This window comes from Typopeltis vanoorti, chromosome 11 (assembly GCF_054136105.1).
Source record: "Typopeltis vanoorti isolate ZY-2024b chromosome 11, IOZ_Tvanoo_1.0, whole genome shotgun sequence".
In the NCBI taxonomy this organism is placed as follows: domain Eukaryota; kingdom Metazoa; phylum Arthropoda; class Arachnida; order Uropygi; family Thelyphonidae; genus Typopeltis; species Typopeltis vanoorti.
In genome coordinates this window covers 17510001-17532803 of record NC_143559.1, presented here as the reverse complement: position 1 = coordinate 17532803, position 22803 = coordinate 17510001, and the positions used below count along the sequence as shown (strand labels likewise).

At 36.3% G+C, this 22803-nt stretch overlaps 1 protein-coding gene across 1 annotated transcript in view; it reads right to left on the bottom strand.

Moving 5' to 3' along the window:
• Positions 1–2853: 2853 nt before the first annotated feature.
• Positions 2854–22803, bottom strand: part of LOC150101335 (paired box protein Pax-1-like) — a 121627-nt gene continuing 101677 nt past the window's right edge. Inside the window, exon 2 of the mRNA XM_090400772.1 lies at positions 2854–3776. Coding sequence (XP_090256898.1) covers positions 2854–3776 — 923 coding nt within the window. The remainder of the gene's footprint in view (positions 3777–22803) is intronic.

The following is a 22803-nucleotide window of genomic DNA, read 5'->3' as shown; positions in this document are numbered from 1 at the left end:
AACAACCAAATTTCTGTTAAAATAAATTCTGAACCATCAGTGATTTTCATTCGGTAGAAATAAAGTGTGTCATTAAGTAAAATACAAGTAAAGTAAAATACAATTAAAATTAAAAAATGCAAATTCTCAAAGATTTAATTAAAAAAAAAAATCCAACGATTATGATAGTGAAAGCTTCATAAGGGGATTAAATCTCGTGAAGAACAAAGTATTTAACTGTGATATTGCGGTCATGATTTTGTGTTCATTTTTGTTGAAAAGACTGTTCGAATCCTCTAGAAACCCGTTATTAAAGCCACTCAATTGAGGCCGCCAGTTTCATGCAAGATCTATTTTTTCCCCCTCTCACCAAGCACGCAAACCGGTCAGTGAGTACATAGTTATGAAACAGGATATACTCATTTCTTAAGTCTAGTTGCTTCGGCTTAATTCTAAACAATTTCCATCCATCAGGATTAAACTTTTCCTTATTTTATTTTGTACTTTGCTTTCTATTCAAGCTGGTATTTGTTTGTTTGTTTTTCCCTTCAAATATATATTAAATTGCGCAACCTTCTATTAATTATTTTCCACAAAAAAAAAAGAAAGAAAGAAAAGGAAGAAGATTGATTTTGTTACTCGCTGAAGATTCAGAAAACAGTAATATAATCTATAAATATGACGGGTGGCTCTGATGCCTACTTGTCAAGTAGGTATCAGACCTAACCATTTTCCATCAATTTGCAACTCCGGCTCACTCTTGTATACATTGTTTAGTAAAGCAGAATAAATATCCGGATTTTGAAATCAAGCAAAGGAAAACTAATATTTTCTGTTGGAGCTTGAGCTCTATGTGCAAGGTATTTACCTCAGTATAGAGATAACTAGTAAATAGAGGTAAATAAAAGTGCTTAGCACCATATTATTTCCTTGTCAGAAACGTCAATAAAAATTTACATATGTATTATGACAATTTATAAATTATACATAGAACCATATATTATGTATTTTTTTATAATGATCTCGCACATGAAAGGTCACAAGACCTGTAATACAGTGTGCCATATTGTGGGTAAGTGGTTAGGAAGGATGAAGTAATCTATTCATATTGAAGAGTTGGGGATTTTACTTATTGAAGAAAATAGTCTGAGTGAGAGAGAGGGAAGAAGAACGGAGGTGGATGGAATGAAGGAAAAAGACATTTGTTCGGTAATTTTGAATACTTTTGTGTGGTGGTGTGAATCAATGTAAATAGAATTCTTCTTTTCAAATAAAAACTGGAATAATACATTTCATAAATATAGTTTTGCTTTGATAATTAATGGCTTATCACAACGCAGAGGAACTCTCAAATGAGTAATCGTGAAAAAATAAAAAAAATAAAAAAACGTAATCAAGAATTAAGTAAGGGCTCATATCAACCTATTGATTGCATCTTCTGGGATGTAGTTAAGAATGGCTTGTTTTCTTGCTCCGTTTAGCAGATGACAGTTCCTTAGGTTTTGAAATCAAAATTTTATTAAAATTAGGGGCATTTCTGTATCTTACATCTTGATTCTCAGAACAGCCCATTAATACTGAAGCGACTTCTTTTTAAAGTCGTGGTCTTCTTTATCTAACTGCATGAAGAATGTCGAGTACATGGTCAGTTAACTTTTTTTTCCCCATATGCTGTGAGATTATTCATAGCAGTCACATATCTGTATTTGCAATGGATCTTGTGTACTCCTAGTACGGATGAAAAGCTGATTTTATCTTACAGGAGTACTTCTTTTACGTATTCTGTTACGATATGCTATTGCACCATCAAAGCAACAACGTATCTGAATATTCATTTTAAAGATATTTTTATAATAAACAGCAAATAAATAAATACATGCATGTAATCACGTTTTTGAAATCCAGTAATAAGAAACATGTGACATATTTCTCTTTGGTTGACTGCTTTTAATCGGCACAATCAATCGCAAAAATAACATCAATTAACAGTGAAGTGACAAACACATTAAAGACACATTGCAAGATTTTTGGCGCAGCAGAGAATTTTATAAATAGGTACACTTTATGTCCAAAATAAGTATTGTTTTTCTAATTTCGCAGCAGGATTTAGATACTATTATGACTCTCTGGAGACCTTGCAATTTTACAAGTATTTTATTTTATTTACTTAAATATTATACATCAGTGAAGGCTAACAGAGTGAGAGCAGAACGATTTTTGCTTAAGAGAACCTCCTAAAATTTGTTATTGCAAAAATGGAGAAAATTAAGCAACGTGTATGGAAATGTCTCTTTCATTTCACTTGCGTTTTGTCACTTCGGCAAGAGACTGAAAAGAGAAGAATTGGATCTCCTTTAAAAATCATTTGGGACTCTAAACTTAGATTTTTTTCTACCATCATAAGATAAATGAAAGTTTTCCATTTAAGAAAACACACAATGCATGCTTTAACTGCAGTGAGAAATTGGAGTTAAAAACAAAATTAAGTCAACTCGTTGCATAAGGGACAACGACAGAACACACACAGAGAGAGAGAGAGAGAGAGAGAGAGAGAGAGAGAGAGAGAGAGAGAGAGAGAGAGAGGTGCAGGTCAAGGAGAAACTTCATTTGTGCATTTCTTAAAAGGTGTGTATACATATGCTCCACAAAACAAACGAGTATAGATGTGTGAGACTCCTGTCGGTAGGAGCTGTAGTTTCTCAGTAATACTTCACATTCCTTCGTGTTGCCATTTGGTATCCTCAGTTCGATAACTATCTCATTTGCTTTCGTAAACTGCGCTCCCGCTGCTTGGAAATTATTACAGATCTTGTCTCAACTTTTCATTAAGACAATTCACGGTGCAATTTGAAGGATCAAGGGATAATGTATTTGTCAGATGGCCGCTGAAGACACACTGGGAGCGAGACTAGGAGTCGGTACTCCGGGAACAAGACCAGATAACGAAGGTCCACCTCCCGTTGTTTGATGGTGGCTCTGTAGGTACATATAATAGTTGTAGTTTTGGGCTGCTGCCGCTGCTGCGGCAGCACTGGCGGGATCGGCAGGCACAGCTGGCGCGAACTGAGCGAATTGTCCGTTGCTCGGCACTGCTACAGAAACGCTGGGATGTGGTGGTCGAAAGCCTACTTGTACTGCCGAGTGTCCTAATAAATCGGAGACTGAATGGGAGGAAGGCCAGCTCCGAATTGTGGGCGCTGCAACAGTCTGCGAAACACAAGTACCCGCTACTTTCGTCGTTGCTGCCATGTTCAACGCTACGGAGTTGGAATGAGCCGGTATCGGCGTTAACGGCGGTGTAGCTGACGGTACCGTGCATGGATAAGGGTATATGGGATTATACAGATGACGTGGATCTTTGACGTCTGCTTCGTAGCTGTGACCATTTAAATGACTTGACACTCCGATCTTGTTTCGGAGGATACGGCTAATGCTGCTTACGGAAGGAACGTTGTATTTATCGCAGATTCCGTCGGCTAAGAGCCGATCCCTAATCTCCCAAGCGAAAATGCCTGGATCCTTTTGTTTTAGTTCCCGGATGTAGGCCACGACCTTTGGTGTAGTGACCCGTGGTTTGCTGCCTCCAATTGCTCCCGGAAGAATTGACCCAGTCTCATGGTAACGTGCCAGTATCTTAGAGACGCACCCGTGGGACACCCGTAACTGTCTGCTGATGTCACATGGCCTTACTCCTAGTTGGGCTAGTTCGACAATCCTTAGACGGATGGCGTTTGGTAGCGGTCGACCGTTCACGAACACACCCCCTAACTGGTTGACCTCGCCGTATGTCTGAGTCTCTAAAAGAAATGGAAATAATTTCGATTAATAAGGTATTGATATGGTCGTATTAAATACTTTGGAAACAGATAAATGAAAAATCATTCCTATTAGTATACCTGTTATCAAATACAAAATTAAATTGAAAATTTTCTTATTTTTGATTTTGTGTTTGATAATTCAGGTGTCATCAGATTTAATTTTAAAATCAAATCATTAGAACACACACACACACACACACACACACACACACACACACACACACACACACACACACACACACACACACACACACACACACACACACACAACAGAGAGAGAGTTAACTTATGTACACTATTATCTACCAAATTGGTGGCAAGCATCTCAACACAGGAAAAAAAGTACCATATCCTATTCTTTTGGCAAAGAAAGACGCACCCTTATTGTGGGAGAACCATCGGATTCTCCGATGTGTACCCGGTGACACAATTATGCTTTCTTAAAGAATTCAAAAAACATCCCAGCTCATGTTAAACGTGAGCGCAATATACATTTATTTCATATTCATATACAATGTTGCGGGGAGATTTATCTCCCCCCCTTACTTGGAAGAATACCGTCCGCTTCGGGTGCGTTTGCCAACTTTTTATTATATCAACTAATATTTTATGCATCTTCGAACATGACACTTGAACACAATAATAAATAAAATGGTAAACTTATTGAGAATCTTTTCTGTACTGAATTGTTAGTAGACTTCGTGGAGGGTTGTTCTTTCTGTCATTCGCATGTCAATTATAGGCTTCTTAATTGCTTAGTAATAACTGCCATAATGCCGAATGACAATCTCTTATTAAAGCTGATTTTTATTTTATTATTATTGTTTTATTTATTTATTATTTTTTTTTTTTTTACTGGTAACTCGCGTTGTACTCTCGGTTGCTTTTGAGCATGCGTGGATTAGATAAGCTGATTGGAAACAATTTAGTTTTATCCCACTTCGAACTGCAAATAAGCACGATGGTTCGTATCACACCGATAATGAATCTAGGATATTGAAACATTGCTTGTAAAAAAAAAACTAAATGGGGTTTTTTACAGGATTGTCCAGAACTCTTATTACTCTTTTTTTATACCATGTCCATGGGATATATATCGATTTATGTAAACGCAATTCTCAATTTTCTTCAACTGTTTTGTTGTCTGATATTCCCTCGGATACGCAACCGTAATGTTCCTGACCGCTATATGCACTGACATTTTAGGGTAACTTACTATACCAAATACGTTGTACTTATTGCAGCTTTTGATCATAGGATTTGAAGAAATAAGATGAAGCACTTTCATATCAGAAAGTATTCTGGTTCCTTCCTAATTATTCTTAACCTATTATAATAAGCGAACTCCTATTTTGTGTGTGCTCTTTATAGGTTTGGAAATTTGCCCATATCAGCTTGTTCTTTAAAAGGTACAAATGTGTACCAGGGGATTACCATCCTTCTGATATCCATTCGTCGTTTTCTTAATAATGGAGAAAATAACAAACTTGTAACATTTAAATTATCTGTCGTTGTTGATTCTCAAGGGACCGTTTTTGCTTGCATGTCGATCTTTGTACATCTGCTAAAACAAAGTTAGTAAATTGTTCTACAATCCTAAGGTAGAATAGACTGATCGTTCTTATATTTTCATTCTGTAGTCTTTCTTCTTCTTCTTTCTGCATTTAGACTCGTTTCATTTCTGACCACCAACTGCTTGTAGTGACAAATGGCTCTCTATCCTAAATTTTCCACTATTAATGAACATGAAGACCATATTACTGTTTTTCCTTTACTATTTTCCTTTGTATACGAGGGCCGTTTCAGATGTTCACATTGCGCAGACCAGTGGGACGGATGTTATACTTTTGACCTTCAAGTGACTTGTATGCCAACTCTAAGTAAAATCGTCACGTTCTCGTTTTGTTCCTGATGTTTTTTGATCAGCAAAACGAGACTGCAAAAAGGAGAAAGAATGACGACTCAGGTTAATCTGACTCGCTCAATAATCACAATCATTGTCGCATGCTTAACGGGCCGTACTTGATTTTATGGATACTACAGATGGCAAGTACTTTCTCATCCGCGCCGTACAGGAGCTTCCACACTTCTATCTGTTCCCAAGTTTATAGAACCACTACATGGAAACCCTTCACTACCATTGAGGAGGTTTCTGCTATGGTGACTGACTTATCGACAACAACAACAACAACAACAAACACTAATAGGAATACAAGATTTATCCAAACGTTGGATAGCAGAGAATAGAGAACATATTCCGATTGCTGTAAAGTAATTGACTATAAATGTCTTTTGTTCATAAATGATTAATTTAATAACAGGAATATAGGATGGACAACTTCTGAAATGAACTCCTATCAACTGAGGTTTTTAGGCAACTGTAATTACTATTCAAGTAATTTAATTGCAAACGTGTTATGTACATTATTTGTGTATCGGAAAGATGGTGAAAATGTAATAACATAATAAATAAAAGACAACTTAGTTGTCAAATAGTACAGAAGATTGGAAATCATATCTAGGCTGATGATTAGATATCTTTCAACCGCTCATAGCTCATTAACAAATGGAATATTGTATAGCTAGCACGAAAATAGTGATCGGAAGGAGGGGGGGGGTATCTTCGCCAAATGTTTCTTTTCAACTTTGACGCAAATGCAGCATTGCTGAATTAATTTAAAACAAACCTGAAATGCACGAGTTAGAATATTGGCGATTCCAAGACGAATAAGACAAATAGCTTTATGTTGTGTATTTTTCTAGAGTTTGCACATGATCTCACAAGAACGTTGCTTTTAGCTCTCATTGTGGGGTGAATTATTCAGTAAGTTGGAAGCATCTCGAAAGCATGCGAACGTTGTCAGTTCACATGTTCTTTTTCGAGATACGCTTATCTCGTTTACTTTGAAAATATCTGTCTTTTGAGATTTTTTAATGATGTTGGACTGTTAACTTCCGAAGGTGTTTCCGATTTCTCTGTATTGCCGATTTCTTTCTTAGGCAGTGTTAACGTTTACTTCTGGAATAGTCTTCACATTTGGGAATGGCTGTTGATTACAAAAATCGGTACATAGATATGGAGCATAACAGTTTGAAAGTGTCGCGCTTGCGCGCGCACACACTGTGTGTGTGTGTGTGTGTGTGTGTGTGTGTGTGTGTGTGTGTGTGATGTAGAAAGTCTTTTCACATGATTATCAAGTAAGTTATAATCGACAAGAAATCATAGTGCTGTTTTAATCCCTTACCCAGGAGTAAGCAAAAAAAGTTTACGGAAAGTATCTTCACGACTAAGCTTTTTGTATATCGAGGCTATTGAATGCAAAGCATACTCCCTTTGTGACATATATATTGCTGTGCATTATGGGAAGGATCAGTATTCAGGCCTTTATTCCTCATATATTCCTCAGTAGGAGCTAGACCCAGGAAGATACTGAGTTAAATCAGCATCTCTTCACTTAGTCGTGAAGATATTTCGCGCTCAAACTGCTTTGCTTATGCTTGGGTACAGGATTAAAGCAAGAATATGATTTCTTGTATATTATAATTTACTTGATAACCAAGTGAAAAAAACTTTCTACAACTGTCTCTGATTCAGAGTGTGTTAAAAATACGAGGAAATACTATTTTGTTACTTCTTTATGAAAACAGGACTTCTGCATTGATTATTTTCAGTATCTTCCTATGTCTACTTCAATAAAGGTCGAAACCAGTTTGGGTAACGATCTATCCCATGATACATAGCAGTATACTGTCAGAAAGGATTTGTGCTTTGCATTATGAGATACCAAAACTATTGATGCGAAGTCAACAGCCTCTATATACAAGTAGCCTAGTTGTGAAGATACTTTACAATTTTTTTTGCTTATACTTGGGTAAAGGATTATAACAAGAATATAATTTGTTGTGTATTACGATTTTATAGGTTCTATCCTCGTCGCCTACTTTTTTCTAAGCCTTTCTTAACTAACGAGTTCTAACCCTCGTTAAGTTAAGGACCACGAGATGGCGGCAGTATTCTGCAGTACCCCCCCCCCTCTCTCTCTCTCTCTCTCTATCCCCTGAAAAATCTTTGAGTCATTGTTAATAGCGTGGGCTCGCTATCAGTGAAACCTTGAATGTTGACTTGAAAAAAAAAAAAAAAAAAAAAAAAAAAAAAAAAAAATATATATATATATATATATATATATATATATATATATACACGAGTATATATGCACACATATTTTTAAGATTTTAGCCATTGCTGAATTCTTGGTGCAGTTAAGTGAAGACTGATCAGTAGTTTTTATGTTTTGGTTGCTTGAGCATAACCACTCTGCTGCTTCATTTATCAACGTAGAAAAACGTGCAATGATTGAAGATAAGTCCTTACTTATTTTCGGTTTTCTGTCATTCTCAATGATAAGGGGGTGGGGTGACTACCGATAAAGTATAGTGCGGGTTAGTCGCAGCGTTGCTGATTGAAGTCATCCATAACTGACACTTTTGTAAAGTTTGCGTAATAGTGATTCCAAACTATCTCAAGGACAAGCACTGACAGAAACATTTCTTGAACATCTGTTAACTTCCATCGTGAGGCAGGTGACGTCTTCATAAGGTGCATCCCCACTGGTGATAAAATGCGGATCCATTATTACAAACTAGAGGGCATGCAACAATTCAGTGAGATGCTACATGATAATTTGGACCGAGCGATTCGAAGGGAACATCTTCTGTCACAAGGTGTTGCGTTGTCGTCCGACAGCAACCCCCCCCCCCCCCCCATGCTGTGGTCAAGTGGAAACACTCCAGGTGCCCTCCCCCATTTACGATTTTATAGACAACCGATCAGAGAACACACAACATATTTTAGTCAGTTTCACCAAACGTATTCAAAGTATGAAAAAATCATGCTAAAAATTATACGCTTCCACTTTATGTATTATTGTTATGTTAATTTTAATAAATGCACTGCAGATATTTTTAACAAGTCATATACTTTTATAACGTTTCTGGATTGCCCACGTGTTGAAATTATCCATCATTCTTATCAATCTTACCGATAGATTAAAAAAAAAAACTAAAATATGCAATATTCAGGTAAAGTCGTATGGTGAAGTAGCCTCCGGAGTGCTTCAGTAATATCGTAGGAACTAAAAGATTAAATTCTTTAGAGCAGTAATCATCTGCTTTCTAGATTTGAAGTTTTAACAACTTATTTCCATGCCTTAGCTGAACTAAAAGGCAACATATGTAGGTTATCCAAATCGTTATTCTTATAATTTCTTGACTAACTTAACCCTTTTAGGAGATAATACTTCTTCCCTAATGAAAAATGTTTCTTTTCATTCTCCCGTTTTTTGTGTTATGTTGTCTCGTAATAATTTCGTGACCCTGTGACAACTTCCGTTGTAAGATCGATTCTAGTCGCTGACTAGAGAAACTTGAAGACTTTTTCATGTAGTTCTTTCCGAGTTAGTTGATTATTGGTAAAGGCAGGTAATCTCCCTCTCTCTTGCACAGATGAGTTTTCCCATTTGAGGAATGTTAATCCCTTATCATTAAAAATCGATCTTGAAACTTGCAGTTAGGTTTAGAAACACAAGATGCGGCCTGCTATTTGACATAATCTCGTCATTCATAGATAAACATTGTCAGTTGAAATGAAGTCAACCATCGATGATAATGAAGGGTAATGACGCTGTTCATCAAATATGAGAGCGTAAAAGTTCTGCATACTCCTTCAAGCTGTCTCAGATGTTTTTCCTGAAAATTTTATTTCATATTTCCTCCATCAATTTCCTGCTATGTACCATAAAGGGGTGCTGAGGCTAATACGACAGTAGCACATCATGATTAGGTTTACATTATTATTAATTTCCTATCAACAGTTTTCCTCCAATAAGTCTATTACTTGTCAATACTCCAGTATTGTTGTATCCCACATTTCGGCCTCCTAAGGCACATCTGATTGAATTAATACAACTAGAACTTGGTCTTCCTCTGGGTTTCTTTCCTGCAATATTGGCACTAAACACTTGTTTTTCTAATCTTTCCTCTCCTATTCTATTTAAGTGATCATACCGCCTCAGATTTGCAATGCTGACACATTCTTGAATGATAATAATGTTAAATTCTTTTTAATCTCCTCATTTTTTAAATATGGATTTGCCATTGATACCATCTGTTCGCTCCCCTAATTTTTCTCATATCTTACATATGTGTGTGTGTGTGTGTGTGTGTGTGTGTGTGTGTGTGTGTGTGTGTGTGTGTGTGTGTGTGGTCTTTAATCTTTGAGGTGCTTTATTTCTAACAATTCTCAGATCCATAATTTAAAACTGAGGCGATTAAAAATAATTTAACATTATTATCAATCAAGAATGTGTCAGCATTGCAAATCTGAGGCGGTATGATCACCACAAAACATTTTTATGGTGTTTTGGCTTTCCATAAAAATGTATTCAACTGGCTCTCCACCATACCAGCTTTGCTTAGTCTGTTGTCTATTTCCAAATTTAATTTGCCATCTTCACTAAAAACTGTACCTAAATAGCTGAAATATTTTACTTGTTCTATATTTTCTCCATTGAGAATGTAGCTGAAATTTTCTTTGTTTCTACTTGTTTTTATAGTTTTGGTCTTTTTATTGTTGATTTTCATGAAATTTCCTACAGCTGTTATTCAGTTTAGGTATAGAATATAGGAGACTTGCACTGGATGTGTTTAGGCCTACAACAACATGATCTGCATAAACACAAAGAGCTAAGTTTGATATCTATGATTCTAATATTCAGGTTTAATGCCGCTTTCTTTTATAATGCGATTCATATAGATGATGAATAAGAGTGGAGATAATATCTTATCCCTGATTTCATATCAAACCATCTCCCTGTATTTCCTTCAATTCTTACTACCAACTTCCAAATTAAATATAAACTATGCAATGCTTTGTGTAAGGTTTCATTTACCCCATATACGAGTAATTGTGGTGTTTTGAAAAGCCTGGGAACCTTCTCGTATGCCTTTTACATATCTTTTATAGATCCATGTCATTCCCACGATTTCTCAACTATCTGTCTTAAAGTGAGAATGAGATCTTGACAATCCATTTGGCCTGAACCCGACTTCTCCCATTTTCTCTTCCATATTTTTTCTCGGCCTGTTTCAAGTACGCTTGAATGAATTTTACTTGTAACACTTAGTAGAGAAATTCCTCTGTAATTCTTTTTATAGATGGGAACTGTGAAATCTCTACTCCAGTTGGCTGAAATTCGACCATCTGACCAGGTCCTCTGAATTTAGCAGTGTAGCCACTGAAAAACTTCTATGCCTACATATTTAAGGACTTCAGGTCGAATAGCATGTAATTCAGCTATTTTTCCACGTTTGAAATTTTTGATGGCTTTTTCTACCTGAAGTATTGATATGCACTTCTGTTTGCATTCGTGATGAATATTTCCAACTATTGTTCTGTCATTGCTTGTTTTGCTTAATAGTTTTTCAAAGTAATTATTCGAGACATTTAGGGTGTTCATATCTTCAGTTGCCATGTCACCTTTATCATCTTTGCTTCATTTTAGAGATATTACTCTGTGATGTGATGGAGGGAACGCGATGTATGTGATGGTGGATAGACGTGTGACAGTATTGGACCTTGTCAAAGGATCAGAAGAGCTGTCCATAACCACATTGTCTCCGATTGGCAGCCTTAACTTGGAAGATTGTAAAACATAAAGAATATTCTGTCAAGCAGTATATGCGGAACTACAAGACAGGTGATTATGACAAGCTTAGAAGGGAGCTTACATCTGCGCCATGGCATAAAACACTGCAAGTTAATGATGTTAGTAGCGCATGGGATATAGTTAAGGATCATCTAGAGGAAGCAGTATTAAATTGTATACCTAGGGTAAGGAGGGTTAATCAAGTAGGAGTTAGATGGTTGAGTAAATATCATTAAACGGAGCTGCAGAAGAAGAAAATGCTATGGAGAGTATATAAAGAGAAAGGTGACCAGCAAACTCATGAACAGCACAAGGCTCAGGCAAGAAGGGTGACCAGCATGGCAAGGAAGGCAAAATCAGATTATGAGAAGAAGCTAGCCAAGCAGGCCAAAGGAAATCCCAAAGAGTTCTTTCGTTACGTCGCAAATAAGAGGAAGAATGACTATGGAAGATGAGCCTTAATGAGTCAGTCACGTGGTGACAGAAGCAGATTAAATAGTGGAGTTAACGAGTGATCACTTTGCAAGGGTATATCATCCAAGCGAGGTTACTGCTTTAACATATGTGAGAGACACTAATGTGTGAACAGAGGTGGATGAATTGGAGGTTCTTAGGATATTGCAGAATCTCAATGTAAATACAGCTGTGAAATTAGATGGGACATTAACTCGCATTTTACGAAAAGGATCAAGAGAACTGGCTGAGACTTAAATTAAAGAGCCTGACTAGGCTCTTTAATTTAAGTCTCAGCTCTGGAAGATTTCTGAGGGAGTTGAAAAGGGCAAAATAATTCCTTTGCATAAGGGAGGTTCTAAGACTGCAGTAGCAAATTACAGACTAATCACTATCTCAGGCGTGGTGGTAAAAGTACTAAAAAATTGGTAAGAAAGAATTCAAGAATGGGTAGATAAAAATATGATACTGTATGATGCGTTAGTAATTTACTAACTTTTTATAATATACATTTGAGTTGGATAAAGGAAATGGCTATACTCTGCTCGATTTTGCAAAGCCATTTGACAGAATTCCACATAACCATTGCCATTTCCATCCCCATTTGTTCTAATTTGCAGAATATCACATGGAACAGGGTTCCATGTGATATTCTGTCAAATGGACAGATAAAAAGTGGTATATGGAGTGGTAGAATTGAAATCGAGGGGTAGAAAAGTGGTGTGCCGCAACGTTCAGTGCTGAGACCATTGCTGTTTAATTTGTACATAAATGATGTAGGAAATAACCTGACAGAAACTATTCAGTTGTTTTCTGATGATGCGAAAATTAGGTAGAGTAATAGTTAATAAAGACGATGTGAAGAGCTTGAGGGATGATTTAAATAGGCTTTCCGTTTGGTCAAAATATAATAGGTATCAGTTTAATGTCGTGAAATGTAAAGTTATGCATTTTGGGATAAAGAGATTACAAGCTATATACTACATTGATGGAACTGTACTCCAGGAAATTGATGAAGCTAGAAATTTAGGGTCGATGGTATTCAGAGAGTTAAAGTTTAAAGGATATATTGCTAAGGTTGCTAAGGTAGTTCATAAGATTACTTGGCTGTTGAAGAACACATTAATAAATAGAGAAAAGGAAGTTGTTATTCCTCTTTATAAGGCCATGATACGTCTACATCTGGATTACTGTGTTCAAGTCTGGTTTCTTGGGGATGAGGAAGCTACGGAGAAGTTCAGAGGCGAGCGACCAAGATGGTGAGTGATCTATGGAATGTTCCCTTTTAAGGGTCATCCCTGGAAGTTGAATAAAGGTATAGTTAGTAGAGATGTGAGGACTAGATGTTTTGCTTGGAGAGTTGTGATTGATTGGAATGGGTTGCCAGAGTCAATTGTTAGCGCATTGTATGTCAATGGGTTCAAGGAGAGATATGATAGATTGTGTGGATAGTTTGGGTCTCCCACGATGAGTTATCGGACTCCATGGAGGTGCCCGTACAACAACAGTAATAATTTTACTATGCTCTTTCCTTATTTCTAAGCTTTTTTTCTATAGTCTCTAGAACATTTTGCTATTTTCCTGGTATGAATCGTTTATATTCTTACCAAACTTTTCCCATGACTTTTTGTTTAGCTACTTTTATACACTTAGCTTAGCTGTCTTACATTTTTCTCTGTGTTTTTCCTAAGGCATCTGCCGACTTACTTGTTAGGATCTTTCGGTACGCTTTCTTCTTTTACTTCTTCTGTCCATCTTGATATTATTATTTTTCTATCATTGCAGACAACTTCACCACGTGCCACGCTGTCTGAATCAATCAATGGTTTTTTTTTTTTTTTTAGAATTTTCCACTATGACTCCAACATTTGGTTGTTTTCGAACTGTTTTTTTTTTCTTGAATAGTTATGATATAAACGAGTCTCTAGACTTCTTGTAAAAGCTGCTGTACTTTATTTGTTGTTAAAAGTATCTTAAATATTGTTCTTTTCAACGTGATATTTATTTTTATCTTTGTTAAAATTAATTTTTGATCATTTCCAATTTCAAATCCTCTTTGTACTTTTGTATCCTGAACTAGCATGAAGATATCACTATCAACAATAACGGTCACTGAGCATTTTCTGTTTCTTGTGTCTTCTTTCCATGTGCACTCATGCACGTCTTTGGCATTAGTAATGACTAGTCCCTGCAATATCCGTATTATATTTCCTTTCCTTTCAGTCTCTCAGTGTTGTGTAGAAAAAAAAGCTTAATAGTTGTTTTTGACTATTTGGTTTCAACAGTTTTATAGCGGCACTTTGCGCGTCTTTTTTTCTTCTAAATGGAATTTATTTATTGTTAACAATTTGTTTTCCTTCTTTTTTCAACTCACCTCAGAAGATTCATATTAATCTCATTCTGGGGAAAAAAACCTTTTGTTCCCTTTGAACTGCATTACTTATTAGTGTTTTATAACAATCTCGGTGTACATGTTTCACCAAGAAAATTTTATTTATAATGGTATATTGCGTAACAAATGACAGTGTCCTGCATCATATATAATACTCTGCTATACTGCTGCATATATCAGTATTTATAGCACAATATAAATTCTTCATGTTAAACTCATTTGAATATTCGAATGCTATAAAAATCATTATAAATTAGTTGAATAAAAACGGTTGCATGAGTCAACGTTTATGATGAAGAGAAGGAATTTAATGGACCAGTAGACAGATTGAAAAGATAGAAAGATTAAGTTAATAAGATAAATGTATGAACATCTGGAGTATTTCCTAAAATCTGCAACCCCGTAGTCCGATTTTGATTATATTCGGCACTACAGTTCTTAGATTCTACCTGAAGCTTTTGCTTCCAACTTTTGAAGTTCCTGCCTTTATTTTAAATATATTTTTAAAATATATTTAAAAGATATATTAAGATAAAGATTTTTTTTTATAAACAGATACTTCATTTTGTTATTCTTAAAATAAAATGTTAGAGTAATCGAGCTTGTTATCTTATGTTTGAAACACCCTTCCGCAAAATACATGTTAAGAAAATATTATAGCTATACTCAGGATAATTTAGATCATAAAAGATAAATAACGAAATGCCATTTGCACTTAGCCATAAACAATATTCAATCAGAATCACTAGATAAATGATTACTGGAGTGAATATTTCGAGGTGATAATCAAGTGGAATTGACCGTCAAATGTCCTGATTTGATACATAACACAGCTGTAAATTAGCCATTCTGTACTCTCTGGCAGCTGCACAACGCAAGTGAAAACATTTTTTAAGCATGATATTTGCCTCTACCATTCTTTTGGTTATCTTTAAACATTTGCTGCAAAATTTGAAACTCGTATCTTTATTTTCTGATGGGTTATGATTGCATAATTGTACCATAACACACCATTATACAGACATACTCAATTCGCTGAAATAACAGCGCAGTGCAGACCATTTTGCATATATACAAAATAACATAATTCATTCATCAGGTGTGCATTACATGCTCCTAGGTTCCACGAACTGCCGAGTATCATTGGCTTTCCTAACATGATTTTAATAGAATAAGGCGGTTAATCTTATAAATATATTTGTAGTATGCGTACTGCGTGCGTTCTTTTGGCCGGCTTGCCAAATTGCGCACTGAAAAATCCTAGTTTCCGGAAGGGAAAATCCTGCCGCCTTCATATGACACCGATAACCTAACCTTCTGGTGAAAAGCCCTTATAAAGATTCTTCCCTTTCTAGATCGGATTCTAACCCTTGTCTTTCCACCCAATGGGTATCGTTAATACCAACTGAGGCACGGAGGCTTTTATACTGAAGTTTAGTTACATTGCATTTAAATTAACAGTCTCATATTTGAAAATATGAGACTAAGGCTCTCTTACAAGAGTATAAGAAAATCTTGGAGGACACAGCCCTACCAATGCATTTAGATCTCCCAGACTTAAGTGTACGACGATTGAGATCAAGACATCCACCACTACAATTAGCCCAACTACTACTACAATCTAATTTTGACCTGAAGCAAAAGTGGCAAGAACAGTGGGAGAGCCAGACAGATGACATCCCAAACTTTTCTCTCAAAGAATTACAAGAAAGTTTTGATGCTTGTTCACACCACCCACGAAAATCCTGGACTCAGCTTAATAGAATACGAACTGGTCATGTGTATGTTGCGGACATGCTTTTTAAATGGGGGGTAAACGACCATCTCCGCATTGTGATTGTGCAGCTCAAAGACAAACTGTGGACCATATTGTGGCTCAGTGTTATCTCAGAGCATATTCAGGAGACAAATTGGACTTTTTAAGTGCTACACCCGAAGCTATAAACTATCTGCCCAATATGGATGTAACCATTTAATTTTATTGGTTTTTAAAATGACTTTTGACTTTATATGTTTTTAAAGTGACAGTGTATTGTACTGCATATTTTTGTTATTCATGCTATACGAATAAATAAATAAGTGATCTTATTCCATTTCATGCAAAGTTTTGCTGATACCTAACCTTTTCTTATTTTGCATACCTGTTTTACTAGACTTAGCTTTTTGTTTTTCTTTTCTTTTTTTTTTTTTTTGTTTTAATGACAATCTCACTTACGAAACGTTGAAAATCTATAATATATTATCAGTGTGGGTAAGCTAAAGCTTAGATTATCATGAACCTTACTTTAGAGATCAAACATCGTACTCATTTCATGTCTCCAATTAGCAAGGCATTGGGTATCATGCTAGGAGATGATAATCATTTGCTATCTAAAGTCATTCCCAAACATCCATCCCATAATGTGAACCCAGCGCTTCTACGAGAAAGAGATGCCATCCACTCGAACAATCAGACTGGCAAATATTGCACTATTGAAACTTATCGTATCGGACATTGTGAAAACTAAGTGTATTGACATACAAAGACACTGATATTAAAATTTTCTGAGATGGAAAACATATCAGAACTTGCTTTTTTTTTTCCCTTTTGAATAAGAACTTTATTTTGATAAATTATTTTAGTTAATGCGTATATAAATATTCATTAAGTAGTATGTAATGCGAATGTGTTATTCGTCACATTAGTAGGTTTATGAAACTAATAATGTAAAAATAATTATTTAATAATATAAAACACGCTCATTAGTGTATAATATAAACTACTCATAATATAAAAAAATAATAAAATTCACAATTAAACACAAAAAGGATACTAAAAGGAGAAAGCTGCCTACAAAATTGATTTATCCACGCGCGGAATTTTATAAAGCAGAATACGATAAATTGTTCTGGACCTCAAACCAGGTGTAAGGATCGGCACGTAACTGTCCACAACCTGACGGTTAAGAAACTGATATGGAATGCGGAAATATTTGAAACTATTATATGCACAACTGGAATTCCTAGTAATGTAAGGGGAGAACCGCATCAGACGTAACATAAAATGTAGTAATTTTCTTTCCTTAGATGTTTAGCAAAGACATGATGGGCGAGCTAAGGCAAATTTAACTTTTTACATGAAGTGTTAATATTGTGTAGCAGAGAGATTGTCATCGTGATAACTAGCAGTCTCAGTTCTGCATCTAAGTTAGAGCTTGCATGGGGCCCGCAGGTGTGTGTTATACGAGTGTCCAGTCCACCGTGATACTCCATTTACAGAATAGTTAATTAGATAGGCTTTCACAAGCCTAACTAGGTGGATAGTACTATTGATCGATCCCTCTTGAAGGTCAGCGATTCCAAATTAAAAACGACAAAACATGAACTTGGATTTTCGACTCTGCTAGTAAGCTCATTGTGCCTTAGCCGTTGTAACTTTGATACATCATAGCCCATGAGAGTTTTGTCTGCAAATTTAGTCTGTTTCAGGAGCAGAGCATGTTTGTTTGTGAAAGTAGCAACTGATGGTTCCCTTGTATGTAACCCTGCTATCTTCGTAATTCACCTAAAATTAATTAGAGGAAGATTTCTTGAATTTGACAGGAGATAGTCTTTTCGGCTAAGTGACGAAGACGTTAAACTATACATATGTCAAATATCGACGTCAAAGATACTGGTAGTTTATTTAGCCTTTCGGAGGCCTCGTGCCATTTTCATGCAGGCTTATTTCCTTGAAATTTTTTTTTTTTTTTTTTTTTTTTTTTTTTGTAAGTCGGATTGTGTAATCTTTAATTCCTCTTCTACTAACATGCTATAGTTTCCTTTTTTTTGAGGGGGGGGGTATTATAATTAAAAACAGTTTTCATATTTTTTAAAATTTATTAACTCAGTGAATATGGACTGAAATAGTTGATGAATGTTTTGAATGACCCTTTAGTAGATCCAAAGAAAGTTTTCTTGCCACCTTTTCCCATTTAGCAGTGTTTGTTTAGAGATTTTGTCAAAATTGTGGAAAAATCAAAATACTCGACCTTTAAGTCAGTTTATTCGAACTTCGCAACTTAATACTGTGAATGAGATTTCCGAGTGCTTTAAATCTTTGGTTTGTTTTATGTTGTTAAAGATAGATTTTCTTGATTACATCCGGATTTCTTGTGAATGAAGTTAGTCACAGTAAGCGAGGAGTATGGATATGACATTTTCTTCAGGACAATACTACCAGAGAAAAATAGTTTCAAGTAAGATTGAATTCCAGTATGTCTGTTGAGTATTTTTGGTATATTATTAGGACTACCCGAAATATATCTACACTGGTGTCCAAAACCTAAGGACGAACACTATTTCTGAAGATTAAAGCCGCAATTTCAGACGAATCAAGCTTGTGGCAATTTGTATAAATGACGATTACAAGTAGAAAGCGGGTACACGTTCAAATTTTCAAATCGTGCGCAAAGGGGGGGGGGGAGGAGGAATCACATAGTAGCACTCCACAGAACAGTGGGCAAAGCAAAACGCTGCGGTAAGCGAATTGTGTTGGAAAGAAGCCCTTTTCGTGAAGGAATACAGTTGCAAACTTGGATGTCTTGTGATGCCTCAAAGATATCATCTAGATAATTTCACGCAAGGAAGAATTATTGGAAAACTTGAAGAAAGCCGCAGAATTACAGATATTGCCAGAAAGTTCGGAATCTCGCATAGCGTTGTATCCAGGCTCTGGGCAACGTTTCAAACCAATGAAATGTGTTCCAGACGTTTGCTAGGAGGTTGCCCTCGCTCTACCGCGAAGACAGATTTTTGGTTAGAACAGCAAAACGTAATCGACGCACCATGGTGGTATGTCAGCCAGCAAGTCGATTCCATTCAAGCACAGGTACGCAGATATCTCGATAAACTGTGGCAAGACGTCTGCGACAAGTATATGCGCCCGAAGGCCTGTAGTCTGAGCTCCTTTATCCATAGCTCATCGTAGAGCACGTTTTCAGTGGTGTTGTATCCATAAAAATTAGACAGGACACCAATGGGCTAATGTACTCTTTAGAGATGAGAGTCGTTTTAGTCTTTCCTCCAATTCTAGAAGACACTTGATCTGGCGTGAAAGTGGTACTGCTTACTATGGCGAAAGTGTTCTTGAAAGAGATAAATACGATGGTGCTGAGGTCATGGTGTGGGGAGGCATTATGCTTAATGGACGCACCGAGCTACAAGTACCGGAAAAAAAAGGGACTATGACTGGTGAACGATATTGCAAAAGTTCTTCAATGTCATGTTTGATTGTTCCGTCGTGCTGTAAGCGAAGAATTCATTTTTATGGATGACGATGCCACACCATATCGTACACGAACAGTGAAGATACTTCTGGAGACCGAGGATATTAATCGAATTGAGTGGCCAGCATACTTCCAGGATCTCAACCCCATAGAGCACAATGGGAGACGCATTGCTGCTCGAAATTCCCATCCAGAAAACAAACAAGGAGCAGTGGACCAATTCAAGCCCTCCTGAATCACTTGATGCTAAGCATGGTACAACATTGTGAGAGCTGCATCGCAGTTCAAGGTTCCTGAAATGTTTTTGAAATACTGAAATGTCTCTCCTCATAGTTTTGGTAAGCACTGTACATTAATTCCTTTACTACGTCCTTAGGAAATTTGTAACTTTTGCCAAAAGCGTATTGCAATTTAATTTAATACGTTATAACACATTATTTGTGTAATATAATTTATTAGTATGCTAGCAATAAATACGTCCATATTTGACTGTAGTCACGAAAATGTTTTCATATAAAGGTAAAAATGTAGTTCGTCCTTAGCTTTTGGGCACCATTGTATATAGATATATTATCTATATATCTACATATCTCTTGTTGTATATAGATATATATATATAGACAAGAGAGCTTTATAGACATACGAGGATGGTCTGAAAAGTTCTCGGCCTAACAATGAAAAAACGAATTTATAATTTCACAATTATCTTTATTTTTCAACATAATCTCCCTTAAGACTACCAAATTTATTTCAGCCATGCTCTTGCGCCATTATCCCGTCCCTGTAGTGATTCTCAGTAAGATCTGCAAAATACCCCTCTACAGCTGCAATCACCTCTTGATTCGAAGAAAAACGCTGACCAGCACGGAAGAGTTTTAGTTTTGGGAAGAGATAGAAGTCAGAGGGAGCCAAATCTGGGGAATAGGGTGGATGTTCCAACAATTCATAGTGCAGATCCCTTAATTTTCCCATTGCCGAAACATCTTTGTGGGCAGGTGCATTGTCCTGATGAAAGATGTTTTTTTCTTCTGCAAACCTGGTCTTTTGTCACGAATTTTTTCATCTAGTCTGGTTAAAAGATCGGAATAATATTCCCCGGTTATTGTTTTACCGTTTTTAAGATAATTAAAACAAAAGCCTTTACCATCTCAAAATACCGATGCCATGACCTTTCCTGCTGATGGAACCGATTTTATCTTCTGTGGAGGTGAACAACCGGCTTCTGTCCACTGTTTTGACTGTTGTTTGGATTCTGGTGTATAATGCTGAATCCAAGTCTCATCCATAGTAATAAATCGACGCACGAAATCAATTTTATTCTTGTTAAAACGCTGCAAGCACTGTTCAGAGATTTTCATGCGAGTGCGTTTTTTGATCTGCTGTGAGCAAGCGCGGCACCCATCTTGTGCAAAGCTTTTTCATTTGCAATTCTTCATGCAAAATATATCCTATACGTTCTTTTGAAATGCCTCAGTCTCAGTAATTTCACGCACTTTGACTCTCCTGTCATCCAATACCATATTGTGCACTTGGTCAATGATTTCTGGTATTGTTACGCTTTTTGGACATCCTTCACGTGGATCATCTTCAAGGCTGGTATGGCCACGTTTAAACTTGGCAGCCCATTAATTGTCGAAAACGAAGGAGAAGAGTGCCCATAAACTTTTATGAACTTCGAATGAATTTCGTTTGGCGTTAAACCTTCTTTTACAAAGAATTTTATAACCGCACGATACTCAATTTTATCAATTTCAAGGGATTCAGACAACACTTTTGCTTCAGACAGCTGTAAAAAACAAACTACTTGATAGAATGACTTGCAATTTCACGTGGATGCTTATGACAGATGTACCAACTTAGAAAAAACTCTTGCCGATAGTATTGCCATCTATGGTCGAGGCCGAGAACTTTTCAGACCATCCTCGTATATGGCAAGAGGTATATGGACAGTTTTACCTAAAGCATTCTGTTGTTATAAGTATTTATAGTAGTTTAATGGAAAGAAGATTTCAGTAACTACGAAATGTGTATCGCTTTGGTTTCTCCCCCAACACATACTCCAACCAGAACTAACGTGTTTCTTGGTTGGAAAAACAAAGGGACACATTCGGCTCTAGGAGGTGTACGTTAGCTTTATAGTCTTTCGTGGATGAGATACATAAAAAGAAGGTGTTAATATCGTATTATTTGCCGACTGGTTTGCCCTTTCTGATCGAGTAACAACTCGCGTTCACTAGAGAGAGAGAGAGAGAGAGAGTCAGCATCGACAAACCCTTTGGTTGGAAAGACAGATTAGAATCCCGTGCAGAGCGTAAAAAGTGCTTTATAAGTTATTTACAGAAAACTGAGATAGTCGCATACATTGGTGCCACAGTTTTTCCTCCCAATAATCGGGCCTAAGGCCTAGTCTTGATAAGATTTTGCCGAACAAAAAACATGCAACAAAATTTTTTCTATATTTTTTTCAAAGAAAAATCAGTAATTATAGTATTGAATTTTTAATATTGTTTAATAGCATATATTCCCAATACTTAATTTTCTTAAATTAGGGTCCCATCAAAATGATCCCGCATTTGCTGCTGTAGTTTAGAGACTGGAACACATGCAATTAACAGACATAAATGCATTGGCCTCTTAAGCTTTAGTTGCTTCGACGGTCATTATGAAAAACAATAAACGCACAGTGCTGAGGGGATGCCTCGTTTAAAACGCAAGGGACATTTATAAAAGTTTTTTTTTTATACTGCCGGCGAGTTATCCACTCTCATGTGATAACGGTTTTTCCCCTCAGAACCTCACAGTTTTACTCCCTCGAAACAGACAAATTGGTAAGAGATTGTATGCCACTGATAGATAAATACAAATGGCCAATCAATTTTTTTATAAACCTTATAAATTCATTAAACTATACAAGCTTCTTCAGAGCAGCCTTTTACGGGTTGTGATTCTAACCTGGGCCTTGTCGATAAACCAGATGAGCCATCAGCTTTACCTTGTCCTGATGGCTCATCTGGTTAATGAAGGCTAGTAGTAATAATAATTGTATTTTTCATTTCTCTATTCATGATATAATTTGTATATCGTGCTTATTACAAAACTTTTCTGTTGCAGTCTCGAAATATGATCATTCCACATAAAATTTGGTAATAACCAGAATTACTACAGTGTTTCTGAAATGTGGACCAGAGTAAACTTAAGTTTAATATAGTAAT